Genomic DNA, 27,400 nt, shown 5'->3' with positions numbered 1-27,400 from the left:
GTACTCGTACGCCATACGTCTTCCAACAAACCTAGTGTTAAGACCTGCTCCAGTATATACGCCTCACCTCTAGAAAGTGTCATAAATTCATTGTCTATAGCCGTTCACGGCGTCGTTCTCATTTGTCAAGTTCGTTATTTCTTTGCAAAACGTAATTATTGTAAATTACACCATCGAAAATGTTGTTTTGCAAAAGCTAACACTTATAAACTTAAATTAGTAGTCTTGTTTTCAAGACAAATAGTGAAAAGCGTTGATCGCTCACGTCTAATAAGCACGACCCTCAAGATGGCTGATATAAAGGTAAGACTCATCTTGGCGGCATTTTGATTGTTAACGGTCAAAATTTATATTTTTGTTTATTTTGGCCATATGTTAATGTTTTAAAGAATTAACTATTTAAAATGTAATAATAATGGTTTTCCCAAACAAAACTAAAATGGCAGTATAATTTCTACTTCAGTGAATGATTAATTAATTAGGCGTCAATAAAAAAAATGCCGCGAAAATGTCCATAAATTTACCTTCGGTTAAAAATCTATTCAAAAAATTATTATGCATCAAAGAAATCACTCAATCTAAACATACGTATTATAGATATCCATATGACATTATTCTATACAAAATGGTTCAAAATTGACGCCAATTATTATTTTTATGTCACAGCTCTCTTATATCTCGGGACATTTATGTGCCTATTACCCATCATCTAGATGGGTAATAGGCACATAAATGTTTCATTGGTCAGATTAGGGTTTGTGATCGAGATTTTTTCCCCCAGAAATTCTTTGTAGCAATCTTGAGTAATCTCCATCTCTCTTTATAGATGTTGCTACTTTGCTGATACATTCCTTTTTGTTCTTTTTTACTCAATGACAAGTTAGCCCCTGACAGTAATCTCATCTGCTGTTAAGGCCTAGTTCAGACTACTTAAGTATTTTAGTCAGGTACAAACAATTTTCGGGCGGTAAATCCAAATTCATACTCGATTAAAATACTAAAGTAGTCCGAACTAGGCATAAGTGATGATGCAGTATATGATGTAAGCAGCCATAGTTGGAAGAGGTAAAAGTTCTTTCCACCTATCTAATCTAATTTCTATGTGGCATACTGGAAAGTTAAATCATTTGGCGGTATGTCATTGCCGGTAGTAACTAGCCATAATTTGCCAATGAGCCAATTTAAAAATTACAAAATCCTCTTCTCTGGATCTCAGCTCTTCTGTTGAGCACAGCACTACCAACTTTGCCTGAGAAACCTCGAAATTGAGGTTTAGTGTGTCTCGAGTCCTTTACATAAGAGAGGAATTTTCCATATCACAGAGTTGGTATGTATAGTTCATACCTTATTTAAAAACCTTGTGTTCCCCATTATATATCCCATAACATATTTTGAGCAGCAACATGTGCCTTAAAAGAGTTTGTATTTACAGTCAATGCTCGCCAAAATGAGCAATGGCACCCAGAATGGTACAGCAGAAGCTGCACCAAAGGGCCAAAAGGGTTCCATTGAGAAGATCTACCAGAAGAAGTCTCAGCTTGAACATATCCTGCTTCGCCCTGACACCTATATTGGGTCGGTGGAGCGGACAACTGAGTTGATGTGGGTATTTGACAAGTCAAAGGAATTGATGGTGCAGAGGGAACTTACATATGTGCCTGGTAATTTTTTTTTCTGAATATATGATTGATTTAAATGTAAAAGCTGAGAGACTGTATATAAAATGTAAACATGTTTCCGAAATTAGCTTTATCCTAAATAATTTTTTTAAAGACTAGAATGCATTTGTAATTATTGTTATGAAATTTTGCAGGTCTATACAAATTGTATGACGAAATATTAGTTAATGCAGCTGACAACAAACAGAGAGATCCTAAAATGGATGTCATAAGAATTGACATAAACCAAGAACAAAATACCATATCAGTATACAACAATGGATGTGGTATTCCTGTGGTTATGCACAAGGAAGAGAAAATGTATGTACCCACAATGATATTTGGACATCTCTTGACTTCATCCAACTATAATGACGAAGAGGAGAAAGTGACAGGCGGGAGAAATGGATATGGTGCAAAGCTATGTAACATTTTCTCAACAAAGTTCACAGTTGAAACTGCATCGAGACAGTATAAGAAACATTTTAAACAAACTTGGGGTACGAACATGACAAAAGCTTCAGAACCTAAGATCAAAGAAGCTGGCAAAGATGATGATTTTACTAAAGTGACCTTTAGTCCAGACTTGGCTAAGTTTAAAATGGATAAACTAGAAGATGACATAGTCGCGTTGATGTCGCGCCGAGCGTATGACGTAGCTGCATCTACACAAGGTGTTAAAGTCTATCTCAATGGAGAACGACTGAAAATAAATAAGTTTAAAGATTATGTGGATTTATATATTAAAGGTAAAGAAGATGAAAATGGACAACCATTGAAGGTTGTTTACGAAAAAGTAAACGACAGATGGGAAGTCGCTTTGACAATATCTGACAAAGGATTCCAACAAGTTTCATTTGTAAACTCAATTGCCACTATGAAAGGTGGTAAACATGTTGACTCGGTTACAGACAATATAGTAAAGAATGTTCTAGAGGTATTAAAAAAGAAGAACAAGGGTGGTGTAAACATCAGACCCTTTCAAGTCAAAAACCATATGTGGTTGTTTGTCAACTGTCTCATTGTTAACCCAACCTTTGACTCACAGACAAAGGAGAATATGACACTCCAAGCTAAAAGCTTTGGATCGAAATGTACTTTGAGTGAAAAGTTTGTTACAGCAGTATCAAAGTCTGGTTTAGTTGAATGTGTACTTACGTGGGCGAAGTTTAAAGCACAGACAGAGCTTGTAAAAGCTTCAGGCAAGAAACAGAGCAAGCTTAAAGGTATACCGAAGTTGGAAGATGCAAATGACGCTGGGACGAAGAATGCCCATCTTTGCACATTAATTCTCACTGAGGGAGACTCGGCTAAGACTTTAGTCGTATCTGGAATGAGCGTAGTAGGAAGAGACCATTATGGTGTCTTCCCATTAAAAGGTAAGCCGCTGAACGTAAGGGATGCGTCACACAAACAGGTATTAGAGAATGTTGAAATAAATAATTTGATAAAAATCATTGGTCTTCAGTACAAAAAGAAATACAATTCTGTAGATGATTTAAAATCTTTGAGATATGGCAAAGTTATGATCATGGCTGATCAGGATCAAGATGGATCACATATCAAGGGACTGATCATAAACTTCATACATCACAACTGGCCAGAACTTTTAAAATTGCCGTTTTTAGAAGAGTTTATCACACCAATTGTAAAGGCGACAAAGAAAGATAAAGAGTTATCATTCTTTTCGCTACCTGAGTTTGAAGAGTGGAAGAGGGATACAGAGAACCATCATACGTATAACATCAAATACTACAAAGGTTTGGGTACCTCCACATCCAAGGAGGCTAAGGAATATTTCCAAAATATGGACCGCCATAGAATTCGGTTCAAGTACAGTGGTGCAACTGACGACCATCACATTGAATTGGCCTTTTCTAAGAAAGGTGCAGATCAACGCAAGGAATGGTTGACGAATCACATGGATGAAGTAAAAAGGAGAAAGGAGATTGGCTTATCGGAGAGATATTTGTATACCAAGGACACAAAAGCTGTCACATACTCTGATTTTGTAAATCTTGAACTTGTTCTCTTCTCCAATGGAGACAATATCAGGTTAGAATTAGAATACACATTTAGTATTAGAGGTTTTATAAAACATTTTTTTTTACTATTTAAATAATTATACTAATTTATGAGACAGCTAAAAGTATTTGCAGTGCCTTTAAACCAGATTTTTATTTTTCTGGTCAGATTTTAAAATCTATACTAATATTATAAATGCGAAAGTAAATCTGTCTGTCTGTTACCTTTTCACAACTAAACCACTGAACCAATTTGAATGAAACTTGGTATAGAGATAAAGCGTGGAGCAGAAATTTGGACTAAAAAACTGATTTTATGCGAATGAATTTGCGAGCGTCCAATAAGTTTTATAAATATATCATGTATAATTGCTTTTCAATTCTGCATTTTTTATATATTTTTTTTACAGGTCTATACCATCTATGATTGACGGACTGAAACCTGGCCAGCGTAAAGTGATCTTCACTTGCATAAAACGTAACGACAAACGTGAGGTCAAAGTTGCTCAATTGGCTGGTTCAGTTGCTGAGCATTCCGCATACCATCATGGCAAGTTGTTTTTAAACATATCTGTTACAGTACTAACACATAAGTAACTTCTAGAGCTGCCAGCATCCAGCGTCTCCCTACAACCCTTGATGTCCTCAGTAGTCTGCCTATTGCCACTTCAGCTTTGCGACTCACTGAGCTATGTCAGTGACTTTGGTGGACTCGGTCATCCAATAGATGTTAGAAGGCTAAAGCGCGCCTACATATGGGATCTCCTGTAAAAATAATAATAAAAAAAAAAGAATAAAATAATAAGAATGTACAAATGAAATACAAAAATTAACAAATAAATTAAATTAGCATGGCCTTCAATGGAAGGTCAGCTACACATGCCATGTAGTACCCACAAGCAATTTGCTTAAAGCTGTTGCAGCTGATTGCACAATAGTAATGAATTAAAAAAAAAAATTCACACAGAGAAACTCTGAGCATAACTTGCTCCATATTGACTTCGAGTCTTCTAATAAGGTCCATAGTGACCAAGTTTTGGATCCATAGATCATCACTGGCAACACCGGCAGCACTGCTTTGAAGACTATGGCAGGATATGTGTTTAAATATAATATAAGATCTTTGTAAATGTACCATATTCTGGCGAAATAAAAATTGATTGATTGATTGATTGATTGACTTTCGTATTCATAAACGTTGTAATTATACTCGTATCATTTATAATATGAAATGCTTACTACTGTGAACAGGTGAACAGTCCCTGATGATGACGATAGTGAACCTGGCGCAGAACTACGTGGGCTCCAACAACATCAACCTGCTGGAGCCGCGCGGTCAGTTCGGCACGCGGCTCTGCGGCGGCAAGGACTCGGCCAGCCCGCGTTACATCTTCACGCTCATGTCGCCGCTCACCAGGCTCATCTTCCATCCGCACGACGACCCGCTGCTTGTGGTGAGTAGTGTAGTCTAGTCTTTTACGACCATATTTATAAACTCGGACTAAGATTAAGATTAAACTTCAATTTTCTTCAAAGTAAAGTGAACTTTAAGTACCTAGTAAGTATTAGGTTCACTTTACTTTGACTTAAATTTGCTTGAATTTTAATACATGGTTATTGTTATGGGTGTAAGCATAGCAATCGCACAGTTCACCATGCAATCGCAATGCTTACACCCATATTAATCTGGATTCCTGTTTGTCAACAGCATAGACTGCAAATCTGTACTGTTGACAAACAGGAGTTCAGAAGGCCTAGGATGCACAAAAACGCATATTGTCGACCAATAGCGACAAAATGGCATATTGCCATCTAAGATTTTGCTCTCACCTTTTTGACCCATCTCAACAACTCGTCTTATTCTCTCCACAAGATATGTGGTGACTATGATCACTAGATTTAAATAGTCTATTACTGTTGACAGGAGTATATAAATAGAAACCTCACCTGCTATTTCCAGTACTTTCAGTTGTAATACAGATGAATTTATATTGTTCTACAGCACGAGTTTGAAGACAACCAGAAGATTGAACCAGTCCACTACATCCCGATCATACCCATGGGCTTGGTCAATGGAGCGGAAGGCATTGGCACTGGCTGGTCCACGAAAATACCCAACTACAACCCAAGAGACATTGTGGCCAACATTCGGTAAGCTAATCATAATTTGAAACATATCTGTAGCATGGACCCAAGAGGTCCAAAAACAAAACATTTATTCATAGCCATACTGCTCAAAACTTCGTTTACTCATCGCAATTCGGACAATATTATGAACTTGCTGAACCATGGTGGTAAGCGTTATCCTTCCTAGACATTTCCAGACTTTGGTCTGATAACAAATATGCTCCCTGAAAATTGACCAAGGTTACCACTTGATATATTTTTTAACCAATTTCTTTTAATTTTAATTTTAAGTTAATAATTATAAATTCAAATCATAAAGATTTAGGATTCATATTCATCAGAAGATATTATTTTTCAGTTTTTTGTGAAACATTTTTGTGATTTTGAAGTCGGTTGAATTTTTTTCATAATTTTTTTTAAATTTTGTTATTTTGTCTATGTTATATCATGTAAACAGTGAGTATCCCCCTTGGACACATTAATATTTTGTTCAGACTGGACTATTATTGCACCTATGTAGCTCCATAACTAAAGATATTTAAAACCACTAGATTTTAATTATCTTAACTTATCTATTCTGAAGAAATTGGAAGAAAAAAACTAAAATACATTCTTGACAATCATGAAATCTGTTTTTTGAGTGATTACAGAAAAAATGTCAACCTAATAAATGTATTGATTTTAGACGCATGCTTGACGGTGATGATCCTGTTCCAATGCATCCATGGTACAAGAACTTCCGCGGCACCATCGAGGGTTTCAGCGACAAGTACGTCATTTCCGGCGAGGCGGCCATCTTGCCCAACGAAAAGATTGAGATCACAGAGCTGCCTGTCGGCACTTGGACACAGAACTACAAGGAGAATGTTCTAGAACCTATGCTCGGCACGGAAAAAGTGAAGCCGTTGATATCTGAATATAGGGTCAGTATATTTATTTTTATCTTTTGTTCATTTTCATCACATTTCATTTGAAAATTTTCGAAAATTTTCTTTGTAGGAATTTGTTCTTATTAAAGATTAAAAGATTTCGACTTGTCTTACATATTATAACACCATCTTTGATTTAGTAAGGAAGTGATGTTTTTTTAGTTCATTGTAGCATAATTAGATGCATATAATGTAGTTGAATCCCTCTGTATGCTTAAGTTTAAGTTAAATCTTAGAATCCTGTTTCCTTGGAATTAAAATATCTCAGTGACTAAAAATAATTTAGTAGCCTATACAAATGGTAACAAACAATAGCTATTTTCAGGAATACAACACATACACATTGCATATCGTGCTGTTGAATCATTTACATTATATTTTTTAATCTTAGAATCCTTTGCTTCAGTTTTTTAGCCTAACACAAACGAAAAAATCACTATTTTCAGGAGAAACACACACACAGACACATTGCATTTTGTGGTGTTGAATCCCTCAAAATCCTTGCAAGTGCTTTTTGAGTCTTAGAATCCTTTGCTTCCTATGAAATGAATGCATCGCGACTAAGAATAATTTTGAATACCCACGAATCATAATGAATAATGGCTATTTTCAGGAGTACAACACAGACACAACAGTGCGTTTTGTTGTGACGCTGTTGCCGGGGAAGCTGGCCGAGGTTGAGGCGGAAGGGATCCACAAAGTTTTTAAACTGCAGACAACAATATCCATGACTTGCATGAATGCTTTCGACCACAACAACTGTCTTAAGAAGTGAGTTTGGTTTCTGTTTTGCTGTCTTATGGTTGGGTTTTTTTTTTATATTGTTTACTACAATCTCACCTGATGGTAAGTGACGATGCAGTCTAAGATAGAAGCGGGCTAACTTGTTAGGAGAAGGATGAAAATCCACACCCCTTTTCGGTTTCTATACGACATCGTACCGGAACGCTAAATCGCTTGGCGGTACGTCTTTGTCGGGTGGGGTTTGCTAATATTTATCTTGATGTCTAGTTTTTGTTTTTAGTGTTATTCGTAATTTACTATTTTTTTTTGTATGCAGAAAGTTGCGAAAATAATTTTTTGAGATGCTGGTTCAAGGCAAAACATTTTGTCATCATATAAAATTTAAATTGTTGTCATTTTGTACACATTTTGCATGCAAATAAATAAACAAATGATTGATTGATTTGACAAACTTATCTTATCCATCAATCAATCAATCATTTATTTATTGACAGTGATGTCGTAGTGTTTGGGCCCCACAAGGATGTGAATATATGATGAACTGGTGAAACTTTTTTTTTCTTTTATTTGGGTCAACAAACAATAAACGATAACATAACATTTAGAAAAAAAGCAATTACTTACATAAAAACATACATACAGCTGAACGTAGAACCTCCTCCTTTTTGGAAGTCGGTTAAAAACTGAATCGTCAACCTACACCGTTAACCACAGATTAAAAACTTTCATATATTTATACCTACCATTCCTTTCCTTACCATAGTTTAAATAAGATATGAAAGATGAATAACTTTTTATTTGCCTTATTCCTTCTAGATACGACAAAGTGGAGGAAATGCTCCGAACGTTCTACGACGTCCGGCTGAAGTACTACTCCAGACGGAAGGACTACTTGGAGGGACAGCTGCAGGCCGAGGCGGACAAGTTGACCAACCAGGCTCGGTTCATTGTGGAGAAGTGTGACAAGGGGCTGGTGGTGGAAAACAAGAAGAGGAAAGTGATGGTTGAGGAACTTATTAAGAGAGGTAGGATTTTTTTCAATACATATTTGGTGGGTCGAACCCCACCATCAGTTTTCAAGAACAGTGTTTTAGCCTAACTCAAATGAAAAAACATGACTATTTTCAGGAGAGAACACACACACAAATACATTTGAATCTTAGAATAGAATCCTTTGCTTCCTTTGAATCTTAAAATCCTTTGCTTCCTATGAAATGAATACATGGCAATTGAGAATAATTTTGAAACCCATGAATCATAACAAATAATGGCTATTTTTAGGCGTAAAAAAATTCGTTTTGTTGTGACGCTGTGATGTTGTGACGCTTAATACATTTTTGCCATATCTTTATATTCCTAAAGAAAAAACACTTGTTCCACTTTGTAGTCGACCAAAATTGTCCACATTTAAATTATTTTTTAATTCATAATAAAATTTTTATTTATTTATTGTTTTTTGTTAACATTAAAACTCTTGTGCAGGTTACGCACCGGATCCCATCTCTGACTGGAAGAAGCGCGCGAGCAAGTTGCAAGGACTCACCGCACTGGAGGAGGACGAGCCCGTAGAGTCGGAGGAGGAACCGGAGCCTGAGCAAGACAGCAAAGGCAAGCCCGTTGACCCAGGTATGTTACATTTAAGTCTAAGTTACATTTCCAATATTATAAAGATACATATCATAAATTAAATCATCATTATCATCATCATCATCATCATCATCATCATCATCATCATCATCATTATCAAGCCATATTCGGATCACTGCTGAGCTATTTAGACAGTAGATCTGAAAGAGTAAACTCCATTTGTGCTTCGGAGCTGACACACACTTTTTTTATTACATTAACGTAATATTGTGGGGTTCCACAGAGAAGGCGTTCCAGCAGTTGAAGGAAGTGAAGAAGTTCAACTATTTGCTGGGCATGTCCATGTGGATGCTGACCAAGGAGAAGAAGGACGAGCTGCTCAAGCAGAGGGATCAGAAGCTGTCCGAGCTCACAGCACTCAAGTAAGTTTATATTTCCACACCAGCTCTGCTCATGGTATGTCGTATTTGAAGGTTGTTACAGTTCGCTATCGACCCATGTTTGGCTTACTGTCGAGCTCGAGTCTCCTCTCAGAATGAGAGGGGTTAGGCCAATAGTCCACCACGCTGGCCCAATGCGGATTGGCAGACTTCACACACGCAGAGAATTAAGAAAATTCTTTGGTATGCAGGTTTCCTCACAATGTTATTTTTTCACTGTTTGAGACACGTGATATTTAATTTCCTAAAATATGACTGAAATATGAAAGTACTGAGGTGTACAAAAACATTATTGAACTGATGCGTAAAAATGGACTCATAGGCCATACATTCACTCAAAAGCAGAATAAATGCTATAGAATAGTGGTTAAAAATCTACACCACACAACACCAGTGGAAGCAATTAAAGAAGCAATGGAGAAGTCTGGTAACACAGTCAGAGGTGAAGTAATATGTGCGAGATCTAGAAAAAATAAGATGCCATTGAACATGTTTTTCGTGAACCTAGAACCTGCTCCTAACAACATCAAGGTAAAAGACATCGAATTCATATACAACACAAGAGTCAAGATTGAGGATCCAAAGAAAACATATGACATCCCACAATGTACTAGATGTCAACAATATGGGCACACAAAAAATAATTGTATGCGTCCGTTTCGATGTGTTAAATGTGCACAAGGGCATCGAACCACAGACTGTCCTAAAAAAGACAGAAACTCTCCAGCTACTTGCACCCTATGTCTCGGAAATCACCCTGCAAATTATAAAGGTTGTCAGGTATACAAAGAAATACGAGCAAGAAAAATTATGGGAGCCAAAAAAGTAGACTCGAACCAAAATCAAAATAAGAAAACAAGTACACACACTCAAAAGCCTCAAATGCCTTTTAACCTTGATGACTTTCCTCCACTGAACACCAGAAGTTCACTTTCTAAACAAGGTCCATCTAGTAAGAAAGAAAACACACAACAACAACAATCCCACATACCAGATCCTGAAAAAATTGGTTATTGGGATAAATCGAAACAGAGCACCCAAGCTCAGCCAACTAACTTGTTAGAACAAGTAATCTTAAAACAATCAGAGAAGATTGATATCCTCATCCAACAACTAGGTACCTTAATGGGACTCCTAACGACATTAATAGCCCAATGTAACCAGAGAAATCCTTAAAGATTGCTACATGGAATATAAATGGTCTATCACCAAACAAACATGAAGTAGAAATCTTTATCAACCTAAATAAAATAGACATTCTCTTACTGACTGAAACACATATGACTGATGAAAGAACAGTTAAATTAAAGGGATACAATATATATTTCACTAACCATCCAGATGGAACATCACATGCTGGAGCTGCAGTAGTAATTAGAGAAAATATAAAACAACATGTTCTTCGTAACTTTAAACATGAATTCCTACAGGCCTCCATAGTATCTATAGACGACTGGCAAGGAACCCTAAACGTTGCAGCCGTGTATTGTCCTCCCAAACATAAGATTTCTGAAGAAATGTATGTTGAGTTCTTTCAAACACTTGGTAGTAAATATATTGCAGGTGGTGACTGGAACGCCAAGAATACCTTATGGGGCTCAAGACTGGTCACTACTAGAGGACGAGAACTAAGAAAGGCAGTTGAAAGAAACCACCTCAATGTACTGTCAGGTGGCGAACCAACTCACTGGCCAAGTGATCGTACTAAAAATCCAGATCTTATTGACTTCTTTATCACTAAGGGAATGTCTGGTTTATACACAAAAATCAAAACTTGTCTAGATGGATCTTCTGATCACACTCCAGTCATATGTACCTTGAGCACTACAGTTATCCTAAAGGAAGCACGCGAGACCCTTTATAATAAGAAAACAGACTGGGAAGCCTTCCGAGACTACATAGACGACAAGGTTAACTTACGAATTTCATTAAAAACAGCAAAAGAGATCGATGACGCAGTTTTATACGCTACTAACCTAATACAAGAGGCGGCGTGGTTGTCTACTCCATACCTAGAATCTACACCTCAGAGCCTGTATTACCCTGCAGAAATTCGGCAAAAAATAGCTGATAAGAGGAGCCTTAGGAGACGATGGCACGCAAGCAGGAGCAGTCATGATAAGCGGTTACTCAACAAAGCGAAAAAAGAAATTAAAGTAATGATGGATGAAAATGAAAATATGACCCTACAAGATCAACTACAGACACTTTCTCCTTATAAATCAGAAGACTACTCTCTTTATAAAATGACCAAACCTCTCAAAAAGTCAACAGATTATGTGCCACCCCTTAAAAAATCTGATGGTAACTGGGCTAGAACCCCTACAGAAAAAGCCGAGCTATTTGCTCAATTCCTGCAGGAGGTATTTAAACCAAATGATCCCGATCCTTCAGAAACAGAAGATGAAATCAACAAAGTTACTGAGAGTGACCAGCAATTATCGATTCCAATGAGACCAGTTAACCCAAAAGAAATTCTTAAAGAAATAAACCAGCTAAAACTAAAGAAAGCACCTGGCTATGACCTCATCACAGCTGAAGTCTTAAAACAGTTGCCAAAAAAAGGAGTCATACTACTAACAGTATTGTTCAATGCAATATTGAGAACACAACATTTCCCGTCACTCTGGAAAGTCTCCATAATAAATATGATAGCCAAGCCAGGAAAGCCTCCTACAAATGTGTCTTCATACAGACCAATAAGTCTTCTCCCAGTACTATCAAAACTGTTTGAGAAACTATTCCTTAAACGACTAGAACCTGTCTTAGAAGACCAAAAAATATTACCAGATCACCAGTTTGGCTTCCGGGCCCATCATGGAACAACAGAGCAGATTCACAGAGTGGCACACACTATTCGTCAGACACTAGAACGAAAAGAATACTGTTCAGCTGCTTTTCTAGACATCCAACAGGCTTTTGATCGTGTTTGGCATAAAGGCCTTATATATAAAGTAAAACAGTGCATGCCAAACACAGCATATATGCTCATAAAATCATATCTCTCCGAACGCATATTCCAAGTCAAATGTAATGACCAATTGTCTAATTTCTACAAAATCGAAGCTGGAGTACCACAGGGGTCGGTGCTGGGCCCCGTCCTATATACTATCTATACAGCTGACATGCCTTTGTCCCAAAATGTGATAACAGCGACTTATGCAGATGATACTGCTCTGCTCTCACGCAATGTAGATCCCAACATAGCTTCTCTAAATCTACAAGAACACCTAAATAAAACTTGTTCCTGGCTCAAAAAATGGAGAATCAAAGCTAGTGCAACTAAATCAAGCCACATAACATTTACGTTAAGAAGGGGAGATTGTCCTGCTGTGAAACTAGACGAGATTACCTTACCCCACCAAACAACCGTAAAATATTTAGGTGTACATCTAGATAGAAGATTGACTTGGAGAGATCACATTAAGGCGAAACGAGATCAGGCCAATATGAAATTTCGAGAACTGTATTGGTTGATTGGGAGAAAATCCACATTAAGCCTGGAAAACAAGCTGCTGATATATAAATGTGTTATAAAACCAGTATGGACTTACGGTATTCAACTCTGGGGCTCTGCTAGCCACTCAAACATTGAAATACTTCAGCGCTTCCAAAACAATGTATTGAATGTAATATGCAATGCACCATGGTTCGTCAAGACTGCAGAAACACACAGCCATCTTAACATTTCACCTGTTAAGGAGGAAATAGACAGGTCACTAGAGGCCTACAAACAGAGGCTTGAGCGCCATAAAAACAACCTGGCTGTCAAATTGTTAGACGTCAGGGACTGCAAATTCCGCCTGAAACGAACACGACTGGCCAACATAGTATAGTAGTATATACTCATTCCTGGAGGGACGCTACATCAGTGGATGTGCAGAGCCCGAAACGACATACTAAAAAGTCATTTGATCGGATTATGGTCTAGAGACTGATCTCCGATAGACCAACAAATAAGAGAAAAAAAAAAAAAAAAAAAAAAAAAAAAATATGACTGAAAAGTTGGAGGAGCAAACCCCGGACCGGATTCGAACCCACGCCCTCCGGAATTTGAGGCATAGGTCATATCCACTGGGCTAACACAGCTCAGTTGTTACAGTATTGATGAATTTCACTATGTTTGTCATTTAAAAAAAATTAAATTGTTCTTTATGGACAAAATTTGCATTTCGTGAGCCTACCAGCCTCTCAGCCAGAAGTGGACCAATTAAGATAACCTCAATCGCCCAGCCGGGGATCGAACCCAGGACCTCCGTCTTGTAAATCCACCGTGCTCACCACTTCGCCGTCAAAAGCCAAGCGGTTTTCGATATTTCGCTTTATTATTTTTGTATAAATTTTGAGATACAAAAAAAAAAAAACTATTTGTTTAGAGCAAAGACACCAGCGATGTTATGGCGCGAAGACCTAGACGCGTTGCTGATCAAACTGGAAGAGGTGGAGGAGAAGGAGCGACAGGACGAGGCCAGCGTCAACAGAAAGGGCTCTAAGGCACTGGTGAGTTACCATTTTATTACTGTTTTTTTAGATTTTTTAAAAGTATAGATTAACACATGGCTGCAATCACGCCAGTAGGCCTAGCATGCTTCAACGACATATTTTGTGAAGAGGAAAAAACGTCACATTGTCGACCAATAGCGGTGGAGTTAAAATTTCGCTCCCTAATCCCTTTACCTGTGACGTATGTAAGAAAATCTTAGAATCTTAATTTGACTCACTTCCCGGTCTTCGTGTTTATAAACTAAGCTGCTTTCGCTGATGCGCCTGTTTCATACATTTATTCAAATTCTTGAATTTATTTAAGGTCGACCAATAGCGACATAGTTGAAAATATCTAGGTCTTTTTCTTTGCATTGGGACAAAAGAGAAAGCGATATTTTTCTCAATGTATGTTGTGGTACGCATTTTAGGTCTAATGATTGGTACTTGCAATAAAAATATTGATTTTATTTTTATTTTTTGTAAACTTTTAATAGTATTTTATATATTTTTATAATTTAAAGGACATAGGAGAAAAAAATATATAATACTTACTGATTTTTTTTTCATTTCACATGCTACCACATAGATGGATAGGATAAAGGTAAGTTCTTTGTCCAATTTAAAGTTATTATTATATACTAGCTATAGCTAGTAACAACCCTATGGTTTTGTCCCTATATCAGAGATTAAAATTAAGTATTAATTATGGTATTTAAGACTATAATCTATCTCTATCATTTATGTTTTATACAAGAGAGGTTTATAATAAAAAGAAAGCATAAACCCTACGAAACGATAATGAAATGATTGTTTTGAAACATATCAAAAGGAAATAATTATATTGCAGGCAGCAAACAAGAAAAATCGCAAATCCCTAATGGAGATAATACCGTCGGAGAACGGGCGACGCGTTGAGCCGAAGATCTCTGAAGATCTCATCAAGAGGATACAAGCCGCTGAGAAGGCTAAGATCAAGAAAGAAGTCAAGAAGGAGTATGATCCGGTGAGTATATGACATCCATCATCCATCATCAACCCACCCCTTTTTTTTTTACTCTTTACAAGTTAGCCCTTGACTACAATCTCACCTGATGGTAAGTGATGATGCAGTCTAAGATGGAAGCGGGCTAACTTGTTCGGAGGAGGATGAAAATCCACACCCCTTTCGGTTTCTACACGGCATCGTACCGGAACGCTAAATCGCTTGGCGGTACGTCTTTGCCGGTAGGGTGGTAACTAGCCACGGCTGAAGCCTCCCACCAGCCAGACCTGGACAAATTAAGAAAATCTCAATCTGCCCAGCCGGGGATCGAACCCAGAACCTCCGTCTTGTAAATCCACCGCGCATACCACTGCACCACGGAGAAGCCGTCAATGAGGGATGGCGGGCTTATTGTAACAATAATGATTTTTTTAATGCATATTTCATCAATCTCGTATTAAAAAGTGGATGCACAATCAACCACCAAAAAACGTCCCCACTCAATGAGTGCCAAGCACGACTTCTTGGCACTCAATTCAAGTAGTCACATTCGCAAATTCAACTCAAGCATTTGAGGTTGAATTTGCTCAGAATTAGGGATTTCATTGAATATTGGACTATATTTAAAGACCTTTAAGTATAATTTTCTTTACCAATAATTCTAAAACTGTCAAAGCAGTGGCCAGTTTTTAGGTGAAATTTTGTTTAGGATTGTGCATCCTTTTATTATAAGAGGTCAATGGCATATTTGCTACTTTTTTTTTTAAATAATCCCATACCTTTCCAACTCGTCGGGAAAGATTGTGTTGGGAGTGGGTAAGACAATAATCCATCAAATGGGGATCGAACCACGACCACACAGTGATGAGTCCGGTCTCTTTACTGTTGAGCTATTGAGGCTTGCAATAAGAAGACATAGATTCAATCTAGGTAGAGCCGTGATAGCTAGTGGATATGACCTGTGCCTTCGATTAGGAGGGCGTAGGTTCGAATCCGGTCCGGGGCATGCACCTCCAACTTCTCAGTTGTGTGCATTAAAAATAATTTAATATTGTGTCTTAAAAGTAACAGTGGAGGAAACCGGCATACCTGAAAATTTTCTCTCATTCTGAGTGGAGACTCGTGCTCAACAGTGAGCTGAATATGGGTTGTTAATGGTGATGATTTTGCATAGGATGATCCAACCGGCACAAGTCCGTCGAGCGGCGAGAAGAAACCGAAAGGTCGAGTGAAGAAGGAAAAGCCTGAGAAGCCTGAGAAGGCTGAGAAGGCGGCCAAGTCCGACGGACTCAAGCAGACCAAGCTCGTGTTTAAGAAGGAACCCAAGAAGGTAAGAAAACCATTACATCAAGTGTTTCGAGCATCTTCAATGATAACGGATCTTGAAAAATAAACTAAAGCAGTTTAAATTGTAAACCTATTACTTTTTTCCCTTAACTTTTGAGTATTTTTAAGCTATTTTATAGCTTTTATCGCGGGCTTTGAGGGCGGCGAGCGAATCGAGAAATTCCGTAACGAAAATAAACGTAACATGTGCATTGAGTTAACACATTTCGACGTTGTCATATCGACTACTGGACAAGTGGTGAGAAACTAAGGGGCAAGACATGTTTTTTTTTGTTTTTATTGTTCTTCTATTTCTTTTTTATGCAGTATTTTCTTTTATTTATTTAGTAATCAAACAATACCACATATTACATTATAGAATATAATAATAATTATACAAGTTACATTTTATTATATAATGCAAGTTATGGATACCCAGTTTGGGCATGGCCTTTTGTGGAGTGAGTGATAGGGAGACCGTATTTATTTTTTGTTTTCTTTATCATTCAGTCATTTACCGCGTAGTAGCACATTTCGACCAGAAAGTCCCTTAATTTATTTTTGAAAGCAATATCTTTCTCCTCATTGTTCAGTTTTTAAAGAAAAAAAAATACTGCCTATTTATAATAAATAAATAAACTTATTTTGCTAGCCAAACATGTAGAATGAGTATGAAGAGCTGATTTGGTGTTGTTTGCAGAAGAAGGCAGCCATGAGCGGCAGCAGCTCGGACGAGATGTCCGGCTCAGACGTGGAGATGGTGGAGGCGCCCGCGCCGCGCGAGCGAGCCACCTCCAGGCGAGCGGCTACTAAGGTACTCTTCTTCTCCATATACAGGGTGTTCCGTAATTAATGGATAAAACGCAAATGGTAGATACACCTGATTATCTTAAATCTTAATTTGAATAGTTTCCAAAAATCCCGAGTTGTATTTTTTTTTTCGGATTTTTCCAATTTTTCTATCTTGAAAAAAAGTTTATTTGATGCTGTAGTTGCTGTTATTAAGATATTAAAACAATAATATGCCAATGCCATGTTATTAAGATATTAAAACAATAATGATAAGTGTACAAGTTTTTAAAATGATGGTACTTTTTTGCACTCAAAGCTACAAAAGCTACAAAACAAATAAAACATTATTTATAAAAATAGTATTAAAGTACGTTCGTAATTTATTCCGTAATGTACAACAAAAATTAGATCTTTAAAATCTTCATAACAACAACTACAGCATTGAAAAAACTGATTCAAGATGGAAAAAAATTAAAAAATCCTAAATAAACAGGATAGTTTTAGATAATTTGGTAGTGTTTCTACCATTTGCGTTTTATACATTAATTACGGGACACCCTGTACAGTGCCTTCTTCATACGCATGTTTAGATATTTTAAATTCGTAAATTGACATTTTGTTATATGAAGAGGCTAATCAAATTAAAATGTATAGGTACAAAAATACAAGGACGGCGAGGAGTCGTCTTCGGACGGGTCGGACGTGGAGTTGCACGACAACAAGGTGGAGTCGGACGGCGACGCGCCGCGCGCCATGTCCGCCAGCGACGACGACGACGACGACTTCGTCAAGAAGAACGCCAACAAGAAACCCGCCGAAATGGACTCGGGTGAGTCATTCTCTCTACTGTCTAGCGAGCAGAGAGATGTCGGACGGGTCGGACGTGGAGCTGCACGACAACAAGGTGGAGTCGGACGGCGACGCGCCGCGCGCCATGTCCGCCAGCGACGACGACAACGACGACTTCGTCAAGAAGAACGCCAACAAGAAACCCGCCGAAATGGACTCGGGTGAGTCATTCTCTCTACTGTCTAGCGAGCAGAGAGATGTCGGACGTGTCGGACATGTTTGGTTGAATGCGATAATCTCAAAAACTAGGTACGTGGGATTGTTAAAATGCTTTTTCAATACTCTTGCGCAAAAAACTGTCATAATACCATTCCACAGCGAGGCTAAACAAGTATTTCATCCTCTAGGGGATAAAGTAATTTTGTTTTTTTTTTTTAATTTTTGTCTTTTACGAGTACTAGCCTAATAAAACACGAAAAAGGTTTTATTCTTAAATAGTTTAATCATTCTAAAATAATGACCTCTATAAGTTGAAGGAGGTTTTATTCGTAAATAGAGTCATCATAGGTGGGTACGACATATGTAAGGCCCTGAATATTTGATAAAAAAATTAAATTAGAACAAAATGCAGCGTTCTTGTATGCGTATTTTTTTATTTGATTTTTATTCAGTTGCAAAAAGAATTTTAATATCAATCGTAGTGAAAACTATAGCGTAACACGCGGGGCCAAACCCATTATAAACTCGGGTTTTTATTTAGGGGCCCTCGCCTCACGGCTCGTGCCCTAAATATACCTCGTTATAATGGGTCTTTTTAGCCCCTTGTATACCAATCTACTATTTGTGCATGATTGCCAAACTTATGAGGATTACCATACGGTATCTAACATAAGATTGCACCTTACGCGATATTTTTTATACACGAGAGAAATTGCGGGCACATATAATAATAATAATTAGATTATATGAATGTCTATAGCCAAGCTTTTGAGCATTTTATTATAATAAAGTCCATTACCATAATTTTGTGAGCCCCTTAGTGTTGTTTTCCCTTCCCAGTGCTTGGCACTTTGTTGATGTTGCATAGATTTTATGCAGATGTCATTCTACTGTATGTTTAATTGATAGTTTACATAATGTACTGATACTGTATTGTTTGGTTTAAAGTTAAAAACAAATAAACAATTTATATATTAATATATATTTTCTTTTCAGATTGTCTATTCGACTCGCTGATCGAGGAATCTAAAAAGGAAGAGGCACAAAAACCCAAAGTCAATCGCGATTCGCCCATGACGATATTATCCAGCGACGAAGAACCGCCATCCACGCCGAAGAAGAAGCCCGCGCCTAAGAAGAAGCTTATGAACATCGAGAAAGAGAAGAAAGAAGAAAAGGAGAAGCCCAAGAAGAGGCCCCTCAAGACCATGCTCAGCCGTGACAGTGATGATGATGACGACAGCATATTTGATAGTAGAAAGGTAAAGTAAAGTTCCTCAATTACAGGTATTAGTAACACTCATTCTTTATGTTATTGTGGAGGGGTGGTATCGGTGTTGGTATAAATAAGAGAGAATTCGATGACTTCAGCTCAGTTGTTTGTTAGGCAGCGTTGACACCGTCACGCTGCCAGTCAGTTAGTGACTCAGTGCAATAATGTTTTGTGTTGTTTATTATAAATTGGTTAGCGTTGGCATGGAGATCATGTCGGGCAGGGAAGGTGAGTGTTTTTGCATCCTGGAAGGATACATTAAACTTACTCCCAAGGTCACAAGTCCTGGGACCTGCTCGAAGTGTTTCCTCTACCACAAAATGATGGTACATTCACTGTTGCTGCTACCCGTCACGTCATACTTAAGTCTTTTTAATCTTAAGCTTTGTTGCACAGGTTAGAAATATCTTGGTTTCATAAATTGATATTGTAAGTAGTATCAATATGTTCACAACAAAATGGCGTTGAACTTTTCATCATTATCAACCCATATTCGGCTCACTGCTGAGCTCGAGTCTCCTCTCAGAATGATCTCAGAGTTATAATAGTCCACCACGCTGACCCAATGCGGATTGGCAGATTTCACACACGCAGATAATTAAGAAAATTCTATGATATGCAGGTTTCCTCACGATGTTTTTCCTTCACCGTTAGGGCAAAGTACCGGACTCAAATTGCAAATTTATAGATTCATTAAACAACCATGAGATCCTTAGGTATTTTTAATCTTGGAGCATTGGTGCACATGTTGTAAACATCTTCATTTCTCAAATTGATATTGTAAGTAGTATCAACATGTTCACAACAAAATGTCCTTGAACTATTCAAAACATAAAATAGCCTCAATAGCTCAACGGTTAGAGTGGTCCAACTCATCACGGAGGGGTGGTGGTTCGATCGCCGCCCCGTTGATCGTAGCCACTCCTAACACAGTTTTTCCGACTAGTTGGAGGGGAACGGGAATATTGGTCATATTAAAAAAAAAAATATGACAAATATTATATTATCTATACTTATAATAAATCTGTAGAGAGGTCAATTCTGTACATGAAACATATTTCCAAAATAACTATCAGGGGGTGATTAGTGGTCGATACTGATGCCAAAAATGCAATCAGTAAAATTTTTGTCTGTCTGTCTGGCTGTATGTTCTTTATAGAAACAAAAACTACTCGACTTATTTTAACGAAACTTGGTACAATTATTCTTCATACTCCTGGGCAGGTTATAGTATACTTTTCATCACGCTACGATCAATAGGAGCAGAGCAGTGAAGAGAAACGTTGGGAAAACGGGAGAAGTTATTTAATTTTTTAAGCTTCCGTCGCGTGTGCAGTCTTAATGGGAAGGGTAGGGTAGTGTAGGGAAGGAGTAGGGTAGGGCAGGGTAGGGGTAGGGTAGGGGTAGTTAAAAGTTTACATCTACCTTCACGCGGACGAAGTCGCGGGCGTCCGCTAGTTTATAATAAAGTTGTACCTTAAAAGAAAATCTAAATATCCTTACACGTTTCAGGACAAAAAGAAGCCCAACCCCAAAAAGAAAGCGAAGAAGATGAGCAGCGACAGCGAGGTGGAGGAGATCCCCAGCAGCCCGGTGGCGGCGCGCGGCGCCGGGCGCGCGCGCCAGCAGAAGAAGTACCACTTCAGCGACGGCTCCGACTCCGACTGAAGTGGGCTGTGAGTATTCATCATTATGAACCCCCTTTGACCATTTAGACTACGGACCTGGCTCGCTAGACATTACCTCTCTGGCAAAGATCACGAATCAATGGTCAAACGCATAGAACAGACAACGCTAAAAGCTTACGCTTTTAGTAATAAAATTAGCAAGGGGGCGTGGCCCGCGTACACCCGGGTGTGCGGAACAACGCAAGCGTGTCCGCGCATGTACTAGCACTCTTGTTTCGTTCTGTGACAAAAGAAATCCACGGCCTCCGTGGCGCAGTGGTATGCGCGGTGGATTTACAAGACGGAGGTCCTGGGTTCGATCCCCGGCTGGGCAGATTGAGATTTTCTTAATTTGTCCAGGTCTGGCTGGTGGGAGGCTTCGGCCGTGGCTAGTTACCACCCTACCGGCAGAGACGTACCGCCAAGCGATTTAGCGTTCCGGTACGATGCCGTGTAGAAACCGAAAGGGGTGTGGATTTTCATCCTCCTCCTAACAAGTTAGCCCGCTTCCATCTTAAACTGCATCATCACTTACCATCAGGTGAGATTGTAGTCAAGGGCTAACTTGTAAAGAATAAAAAAAAAAGGAATAAATAATATTCAACTCTAAAGTAAGGGTGACATATTTCATTTTTCACTAAATATTAATAAACAGCCATTTAGGCCACGCCCCTGGGTACGCTGATGTCAATACAAAGAATTGACACTTTGTAAATCTAGTTACCTCTTATATCTGTGGTCTAAAGCGTTGATAAAAACTGTTGCTTTAGAATCGACGTTTCATTGTTGTAATCGTTTTCGTCGTGTAAAGAGCTCCCTTGAATATCTGGCTTTGTTGGCCCTTTTTTATGCCATTGAATTGGTCAAGCTATAAGCAACCTATTTGCTATGTGTCACTGAACATTTTCTGTCATATTAATAACAGATGAGGGTATATTTTTTTATGTTAATTCCTTTTGTCGGATTTTAGGCCATAATGAATTTTGTTTACAGATGCGGGGCGTTGTAGTCGAGACGTTGGTTGAAATTGATATACCGCGTGAATGTGCGCGATACAAAACATATTATATGCTGAACAATTTAGAGTTTTTATACAAAGAAACATTGATGTTTGTATTATTTTGTTATGGTGACTTTTGTAATATAATTATCTTAATGATTACTATACGATAATATAAGTAATATAATTATAATTAGTATAATAATAATTTAACGATAGTATAGTTTATTATTAGTATAATAATTAATTATACGCATTAGTTAATTATATAGTTTAATCAATTTCAATTGAGACGGAAGGTAAAAAATTACAAATTCTGATATTTGTTGTGTATTATTGAAATATAAATAAAAGTTCTATTTATAGTTGAAACTTGTTGTACTTAGTATAAATATATTAACATTTATATTTCACTTGAATTAAAAAATAGGCATTATTAATATTTTCTAATAGTTAAAACAGGCAAATCAAAATTTTAATGTTTTTCATCTCACTACTCGATAAAGCTTTCTTTGCTAATGAAATGAACAAGCAAAAGTCTATTTTGCTGTCGAGGCGGGAAAGAAAATTCGAAAATAGTCTATACTCAACTTAGTCTACGTAACTTTCTCGATTTATTTTTTGAACGTTCTTGTATAAATGAGGCTGGTCCTTAAATAAGTATTCAACAGATAACTAATAATGAAATTAATTCACTTTTATAAAAACTAAATAAAATATAATAATAATAATAATAATATTTTAATTGTAATAAAGTTAAAATTTAAAACATTTCTGGTTAGATTAGATATTAACACCTACAAAGTTAGTACAAATTGTATGTAATGCCGCACTGAGATTTCTTGCTTATAGCAAACTAGCTGACGCTGTTCTTGTAGGAATATGGGGAAAATTTAAAGTCTAAAGCCTTCCTCGATAAATGGGCTATCTAACACTGAAAGAATTTTTCAAATCGGACCAGTAGTTCCTGAGATTAGCGCGTTCAATCACACAAACAAACAAACTCTTCAGCTTTATAATATTAATATAGAAATATAGATTCCTCGTTGTAATGAGATGAAAAATATTGCATTGCGCACGGCATTAATTTATTTAACTTATTTGCGTTGAATCCCTCGCGATGCTCGGGAGTTTTTTTTTAAAACCTCTTAGCTCTAGGTTCTTACAATTCTTTGCTTGCTGTCTATTGTGCACTTGCAGCAAAAGTGTGCAAGTGTACTAATATTATGCACTAGCTGACGCCGCGCGGTTTTACCCGCGTGGTTCCCGTTCCCGTAGGAATATGGGGATAATATATAGCCTATAGCCTTCCTCGATAAATGGGCTATCTAACACTGAAAGAATTTTTCAAATCGGACCAGTAGTTCCTGAGATTAGCGCGTTCAATCAAACAAACAAACTCTTCAGCTTTATTATATTAGTATAGATTCAAATGTAAAGATGGCAATATAGCCATCGTTGCTGCCTTATTCTTTTTTTAGAAATATTGTTTTTTTTTAATTTACCTTCTGTCTCGTTTGATAGTAAGTGGACTGTATGCGCGTCTGGTACGTTGAGCTCAAAATTGCCATAATTTTGAATTTGTGACATGAAATTATTTTTCTAGAAATATTTGTTCCATTCCATATTTGATGTATTTTTTATTGTATTATTTGTAAAGCCATCGAGTCGAGATAAAATACATAAATAAACTGCTACTAAGTTACATTGGTCTGACAGCCTCCGTGGCGCAGTGGTATGCGCGGTGGATTTTAAAACGGAGGACCTGGGTTCGATCCCCGACTGGGCTGATTGAGGTTTTCTTAATTGGTCCAAGTCTGGCTGGTGGGAGGCTTCGGCCGTGGCTAGTTAGCACCCTACCGGCAAAGGCGTAACGCCAAGCGATTTAGCGTCTCATTGGCCTTTACTCTGAATAATCTAATACAATAATTTTCATTATTATTTATTGTTAATGTAGTTTGAAAACTTGACAGTTTTGATTTGATTACACTGTTGTGTTTAGATATTATTAATATTCTTTTTTTTTTACTTATTTAGTGCTAGGCTAGGCATTGAACATTTTTTAATAAGGCCTTGTCTTCTAAGAGAATAATTGAATATGTTTAAAACAACTTGATGATATTTTTCATGTTTTTTTTTTATGAATTTCATGTTATATTGTGTGTTTAAGATGTTAAAAATTTGACATTACAGCCGAAAGAGGTTTTTTTTCTGTTTTATAGAAATAATTGACGGAATAAGCACTAACATTTGATGGCAAGTGGAAAAACTAACGCTTGTGAAAGGACAGAAGTCCTGGGTTCGATTTGGCTGGGCCGATTGAGGTTTTCTTAGTTGGTCCAGGTCTGGCTGGTGGGAAGCGAATAAAAAAAAACACTATACAGGGCATTAAAGATATACATCCTACAAAGTGCCTGTGTATTGGCTGGTGGGAGGCTTCGGCCGTGGCTAGTTACCACCCTACTGGCAAAGACGTACCGCGAAGCGATTTAGCTATCCGGTACGATGTCGTGTAGAAAATGAAAGGGGCGTGGATTTTCATCCTACTCTTAACAAGTTAGCCCGCTTCCATCTTAGATTGCATCATCACTTACCATCAGGTGAGATTGTCGTCAAGGGCTAACTTAGTAAAGAATAAAAAAAAAAGTTATCAAGTCTCATGTGACTGTTACAACTGTAACCATTGTCCTTTACACCGGCACTCAGCAATGCTGTATAAAGTCAGATATGAGCGGCACTCAGCAATGCTGTTTAAAGTCAGATGTAAGCATATAAGTATGCCGGTACAATCCCCAGAAGAGCTCTGTCATAAAACATTCTAATAAGTTAAAATGTACTTATTTTAGAGGTTACCCATAAATGTCTAAAACAAACAACTTGCTTATTAAACAATGTTTGGGAATTTTGAAAATGTCTATGAAACTATTGGCCTATATTCATTAACTATCTATTAATGATATACCTACTAACCATAAAGACCTAGTATTCGTTCCTTAGGTGTTAATATTATAGTATTTATTTATATTATTATTTTTTAGTTTATTATTCCTTTCTTTGCTAATAAAATCTCAATTTAAACTGAGTACCGAATTATAATAATTTCATAATTTTTCTTTATCTTTTTTTTTTTACTAATATTTCTATTACCTTGCTATTCTAGAGATGTTCACAATGCCCAAACATTAGTGTTTCATTTAAATCTTTTAGACATGTACATTAGCTGGATTTAGGACTCAATTATCTATTTTTAACAAAATCCTAAAACATCATCACTTTTGCTTTTATTACTATTGCTAAATTGAGTTTTCAATTTGCTGTGACGTCATATGGATCATTGTCGTATTATTTACTTTTCCATGTTATTAAAAGCTCATACGTCTATGATACTTGCCTTCGTACGCCGTATGGAACGCTGAATCGTTTAGTTTAAATACGTACTGCAAGCCCTACCACCCTTGGTAAGAAGTAATCTCCAGCCGCTCAGAGATTCGTTTCGTTTCGTTCGTTCATTTCGAATGGGCGATATAACTTCAATCTGGCGTACAAGGTTGTTGAACTGCACTGTTTCAAGGCTATGTATCTGTTTGTCTTTTTAGTGAATAAATAACGAGGCAATTGTAAATGAATATGTATGTCCCATTCGATCACGACCTCTCAGAAATGCAATTTCTGAGCGGCCGGACCCTAGCGTCGGCCGAAACTCAATTCAATCTTCATAAACCAGTTTTACTAAATTACTATAACGAAACGTGTTACCAAATTATTTCCTAAATTGATTATTTATTTAATTTTTTCAGGAATTTATAAGACGTAATTCAATTTCGAGAGAGAATTTTATAGACATTTATACAAAAGGAATGTATCTGAGAATAAGTTCCTTCAGTAAATTACAAAGATTCGAAAGTGTGTAACATATAAAATAATTGATTTTGCACATAGTGTAAGGTAATTTTACAATACCACAAGTATTTTGAAAGTTGCTATTTACGCAAACAATTTAAAATAGATATGAAAGTTTACAAGATCAGATCTTGTAATTTTTTTTTATTTTTAATTTTAAGTGATTATTACACATTACAGAACACACAAGTGAATATTATTATCATTCACACTGACATAAATATAAATAAAAAAAGTTTTAATTTCGCAAGATAGAGAGAGAGGGACTCAAAAAAAAAAATTAAACTGTAATTTGAAAATAATTATTGTACTTTACTGTAACAAGTTTAATATATAAATGAATGTCCACTTTTCTAACAAGTATTTAAATTGAGATGTTTTTGGTTCAGGTTAATCATTGCATAAGTCAATCTCCTCTATCCCGCCTACTCCAAAGGGCTTTAAATAAATAATTTGACATATTTCGTATTTTTTTTATTTACCTAAAAAAAAGTACCATACTGTGTAGGTACACGTTTTGAAAAAAAAAATGTTTCAGAATATGCTATCAACTATTTTTATTATTTCCAATCTTATTGTATTACGCAAGTTTGCTTCAATTTATTTTCTTCGTACTTTTCAAGTATTAATTTATTTAATTTAATTTGCCTTACCTTCTGTGTAAACAACACACACGCACATGTGTAAAATAAATCATATTTTTTCATCATTTTGTACATCGTTTTAGATCTGACCTGTTAATTTAACTAATTGTAAATAAACTTTTTAAGTAAATAAAATGGTGTTTTTATTATTATTTCTCTCATAAACGAAATTGTGTTTTTCGATATAACTGGTGAGCAAGCATTTGCCTGTAAAAAAGAAAAGGTGTAGTTTTCTCGATATTATATTAAATGCGTTGCCTTTTCTACATCTATGATATATACTTATATTATAAATGTGAAAGTATGTCTGTCTGTATGCCTTTTCTCGGCTAAACGGCTGAACCGATCAAGATGAATTTTTGTATAATGATAAATGGGACCTTGGAGCAAAACATAGGGTACTTTTTGACCTTTAGGATCAACATGTACTCTATGTTTAAGTATAAAAATAGAAGGGGGTGAAAAGTTAGTCTGGAAAGTCCTTCATTTTTAGAGTTAGAGTTTTAGAAATTTGTTTATAAGTCATTAAAAAAATACGAAATAAACGTGATTCAAGAATTTTTAAAAACCAACCCCTAAAATAGGCTTTGAAAGCTTACATTGTTTTCCACGCGGACGCAGTCGCGGGCGGTCCGCTAGTTCGTCTTAATTTGATTTTTGGTTAACAGTGACATCGAGTATGGCTTAAGCATTTAGTTTCCTGGCAACCCTTCGCCAAAGACCCCGTAAAGTTATGTTATTACTCCGTTAGGTTCTTTAATTATGGTTTTTTAAGGGTTGCCATGGAGCTTGTATACAGGAGAGTTTTGAAGCT

The 27,400-nt window shown here is 36.9% G+C and overlaps 1 protein-coding gene across 2 annotated transcripts; it reads left to right on the top strand.

Annotated features, from left to right (window-relative positions):
- Positions 1-83: 83 nt before the first annotated feature.
- LOC112052126 (DNA topoisomerase 2) lies at positions 84-26,721 on the top strand. Of its 2 annotated transcripts, none has more exons than XM_052885725.1 (19): positions 84-303; positions 1,433-1,661; positions 1,814-3,713; positions 4,093-4,232; positions 4,934-5,136; positions 5,685-5,833; positions 6,495-6,732; positions 7,352-7,509; positions 8,299-8,507; positions 8,965-9,108; positions 9,353-9,491; positions 13,886-14,009; positions 14,842-14,997; positions 16,151-16,306; positions 17,003-17,116; positions 17,749-17,923; positions 19,099-19,364; positions 20,897-21,051; positions 22,036-26,721. In XM_052885725.1, exons 1-18 carry the CDS (start codon positions 289-291, stop codon positions 21,041-21,043), a joined length of 4,662 nt encoding a protein of 1,553 aa, XP_052741685.1. In that variant the 5' UTR covers positions 84-288; the 3' UTR covers positions 21,044-21,051; positions 22,036-26,721. The 2 variants fall into 2 exon arrangements, with proteins under 2 accessions (XP_052741685.1, XP_052741684.1); XM_052885724.1 differs by having other exon boundaries at positions 20,888-21,051.
- The last annotated feature ends 679 nt before the right edge of the window (positions 26,722-27,400 follow it).

This window comes from Bicyclus anynana, chromosome 15 (genome assembly GCF_947172395.1).
Source record: "Bicyclus anynana chromosome 15, ilBicAnyn1.1, whole genome shotgun sequence".
NCBI classification, from domain to species: Eukaryota; Metazoa; Arthropoda; class Insecta; order Lepidoptera; family Nymphalidae; genus Bicyclus; species Bicyclus anynana.
This window is presented reverse-complemented; position numbering and strand designations above follow the sequence as displayed.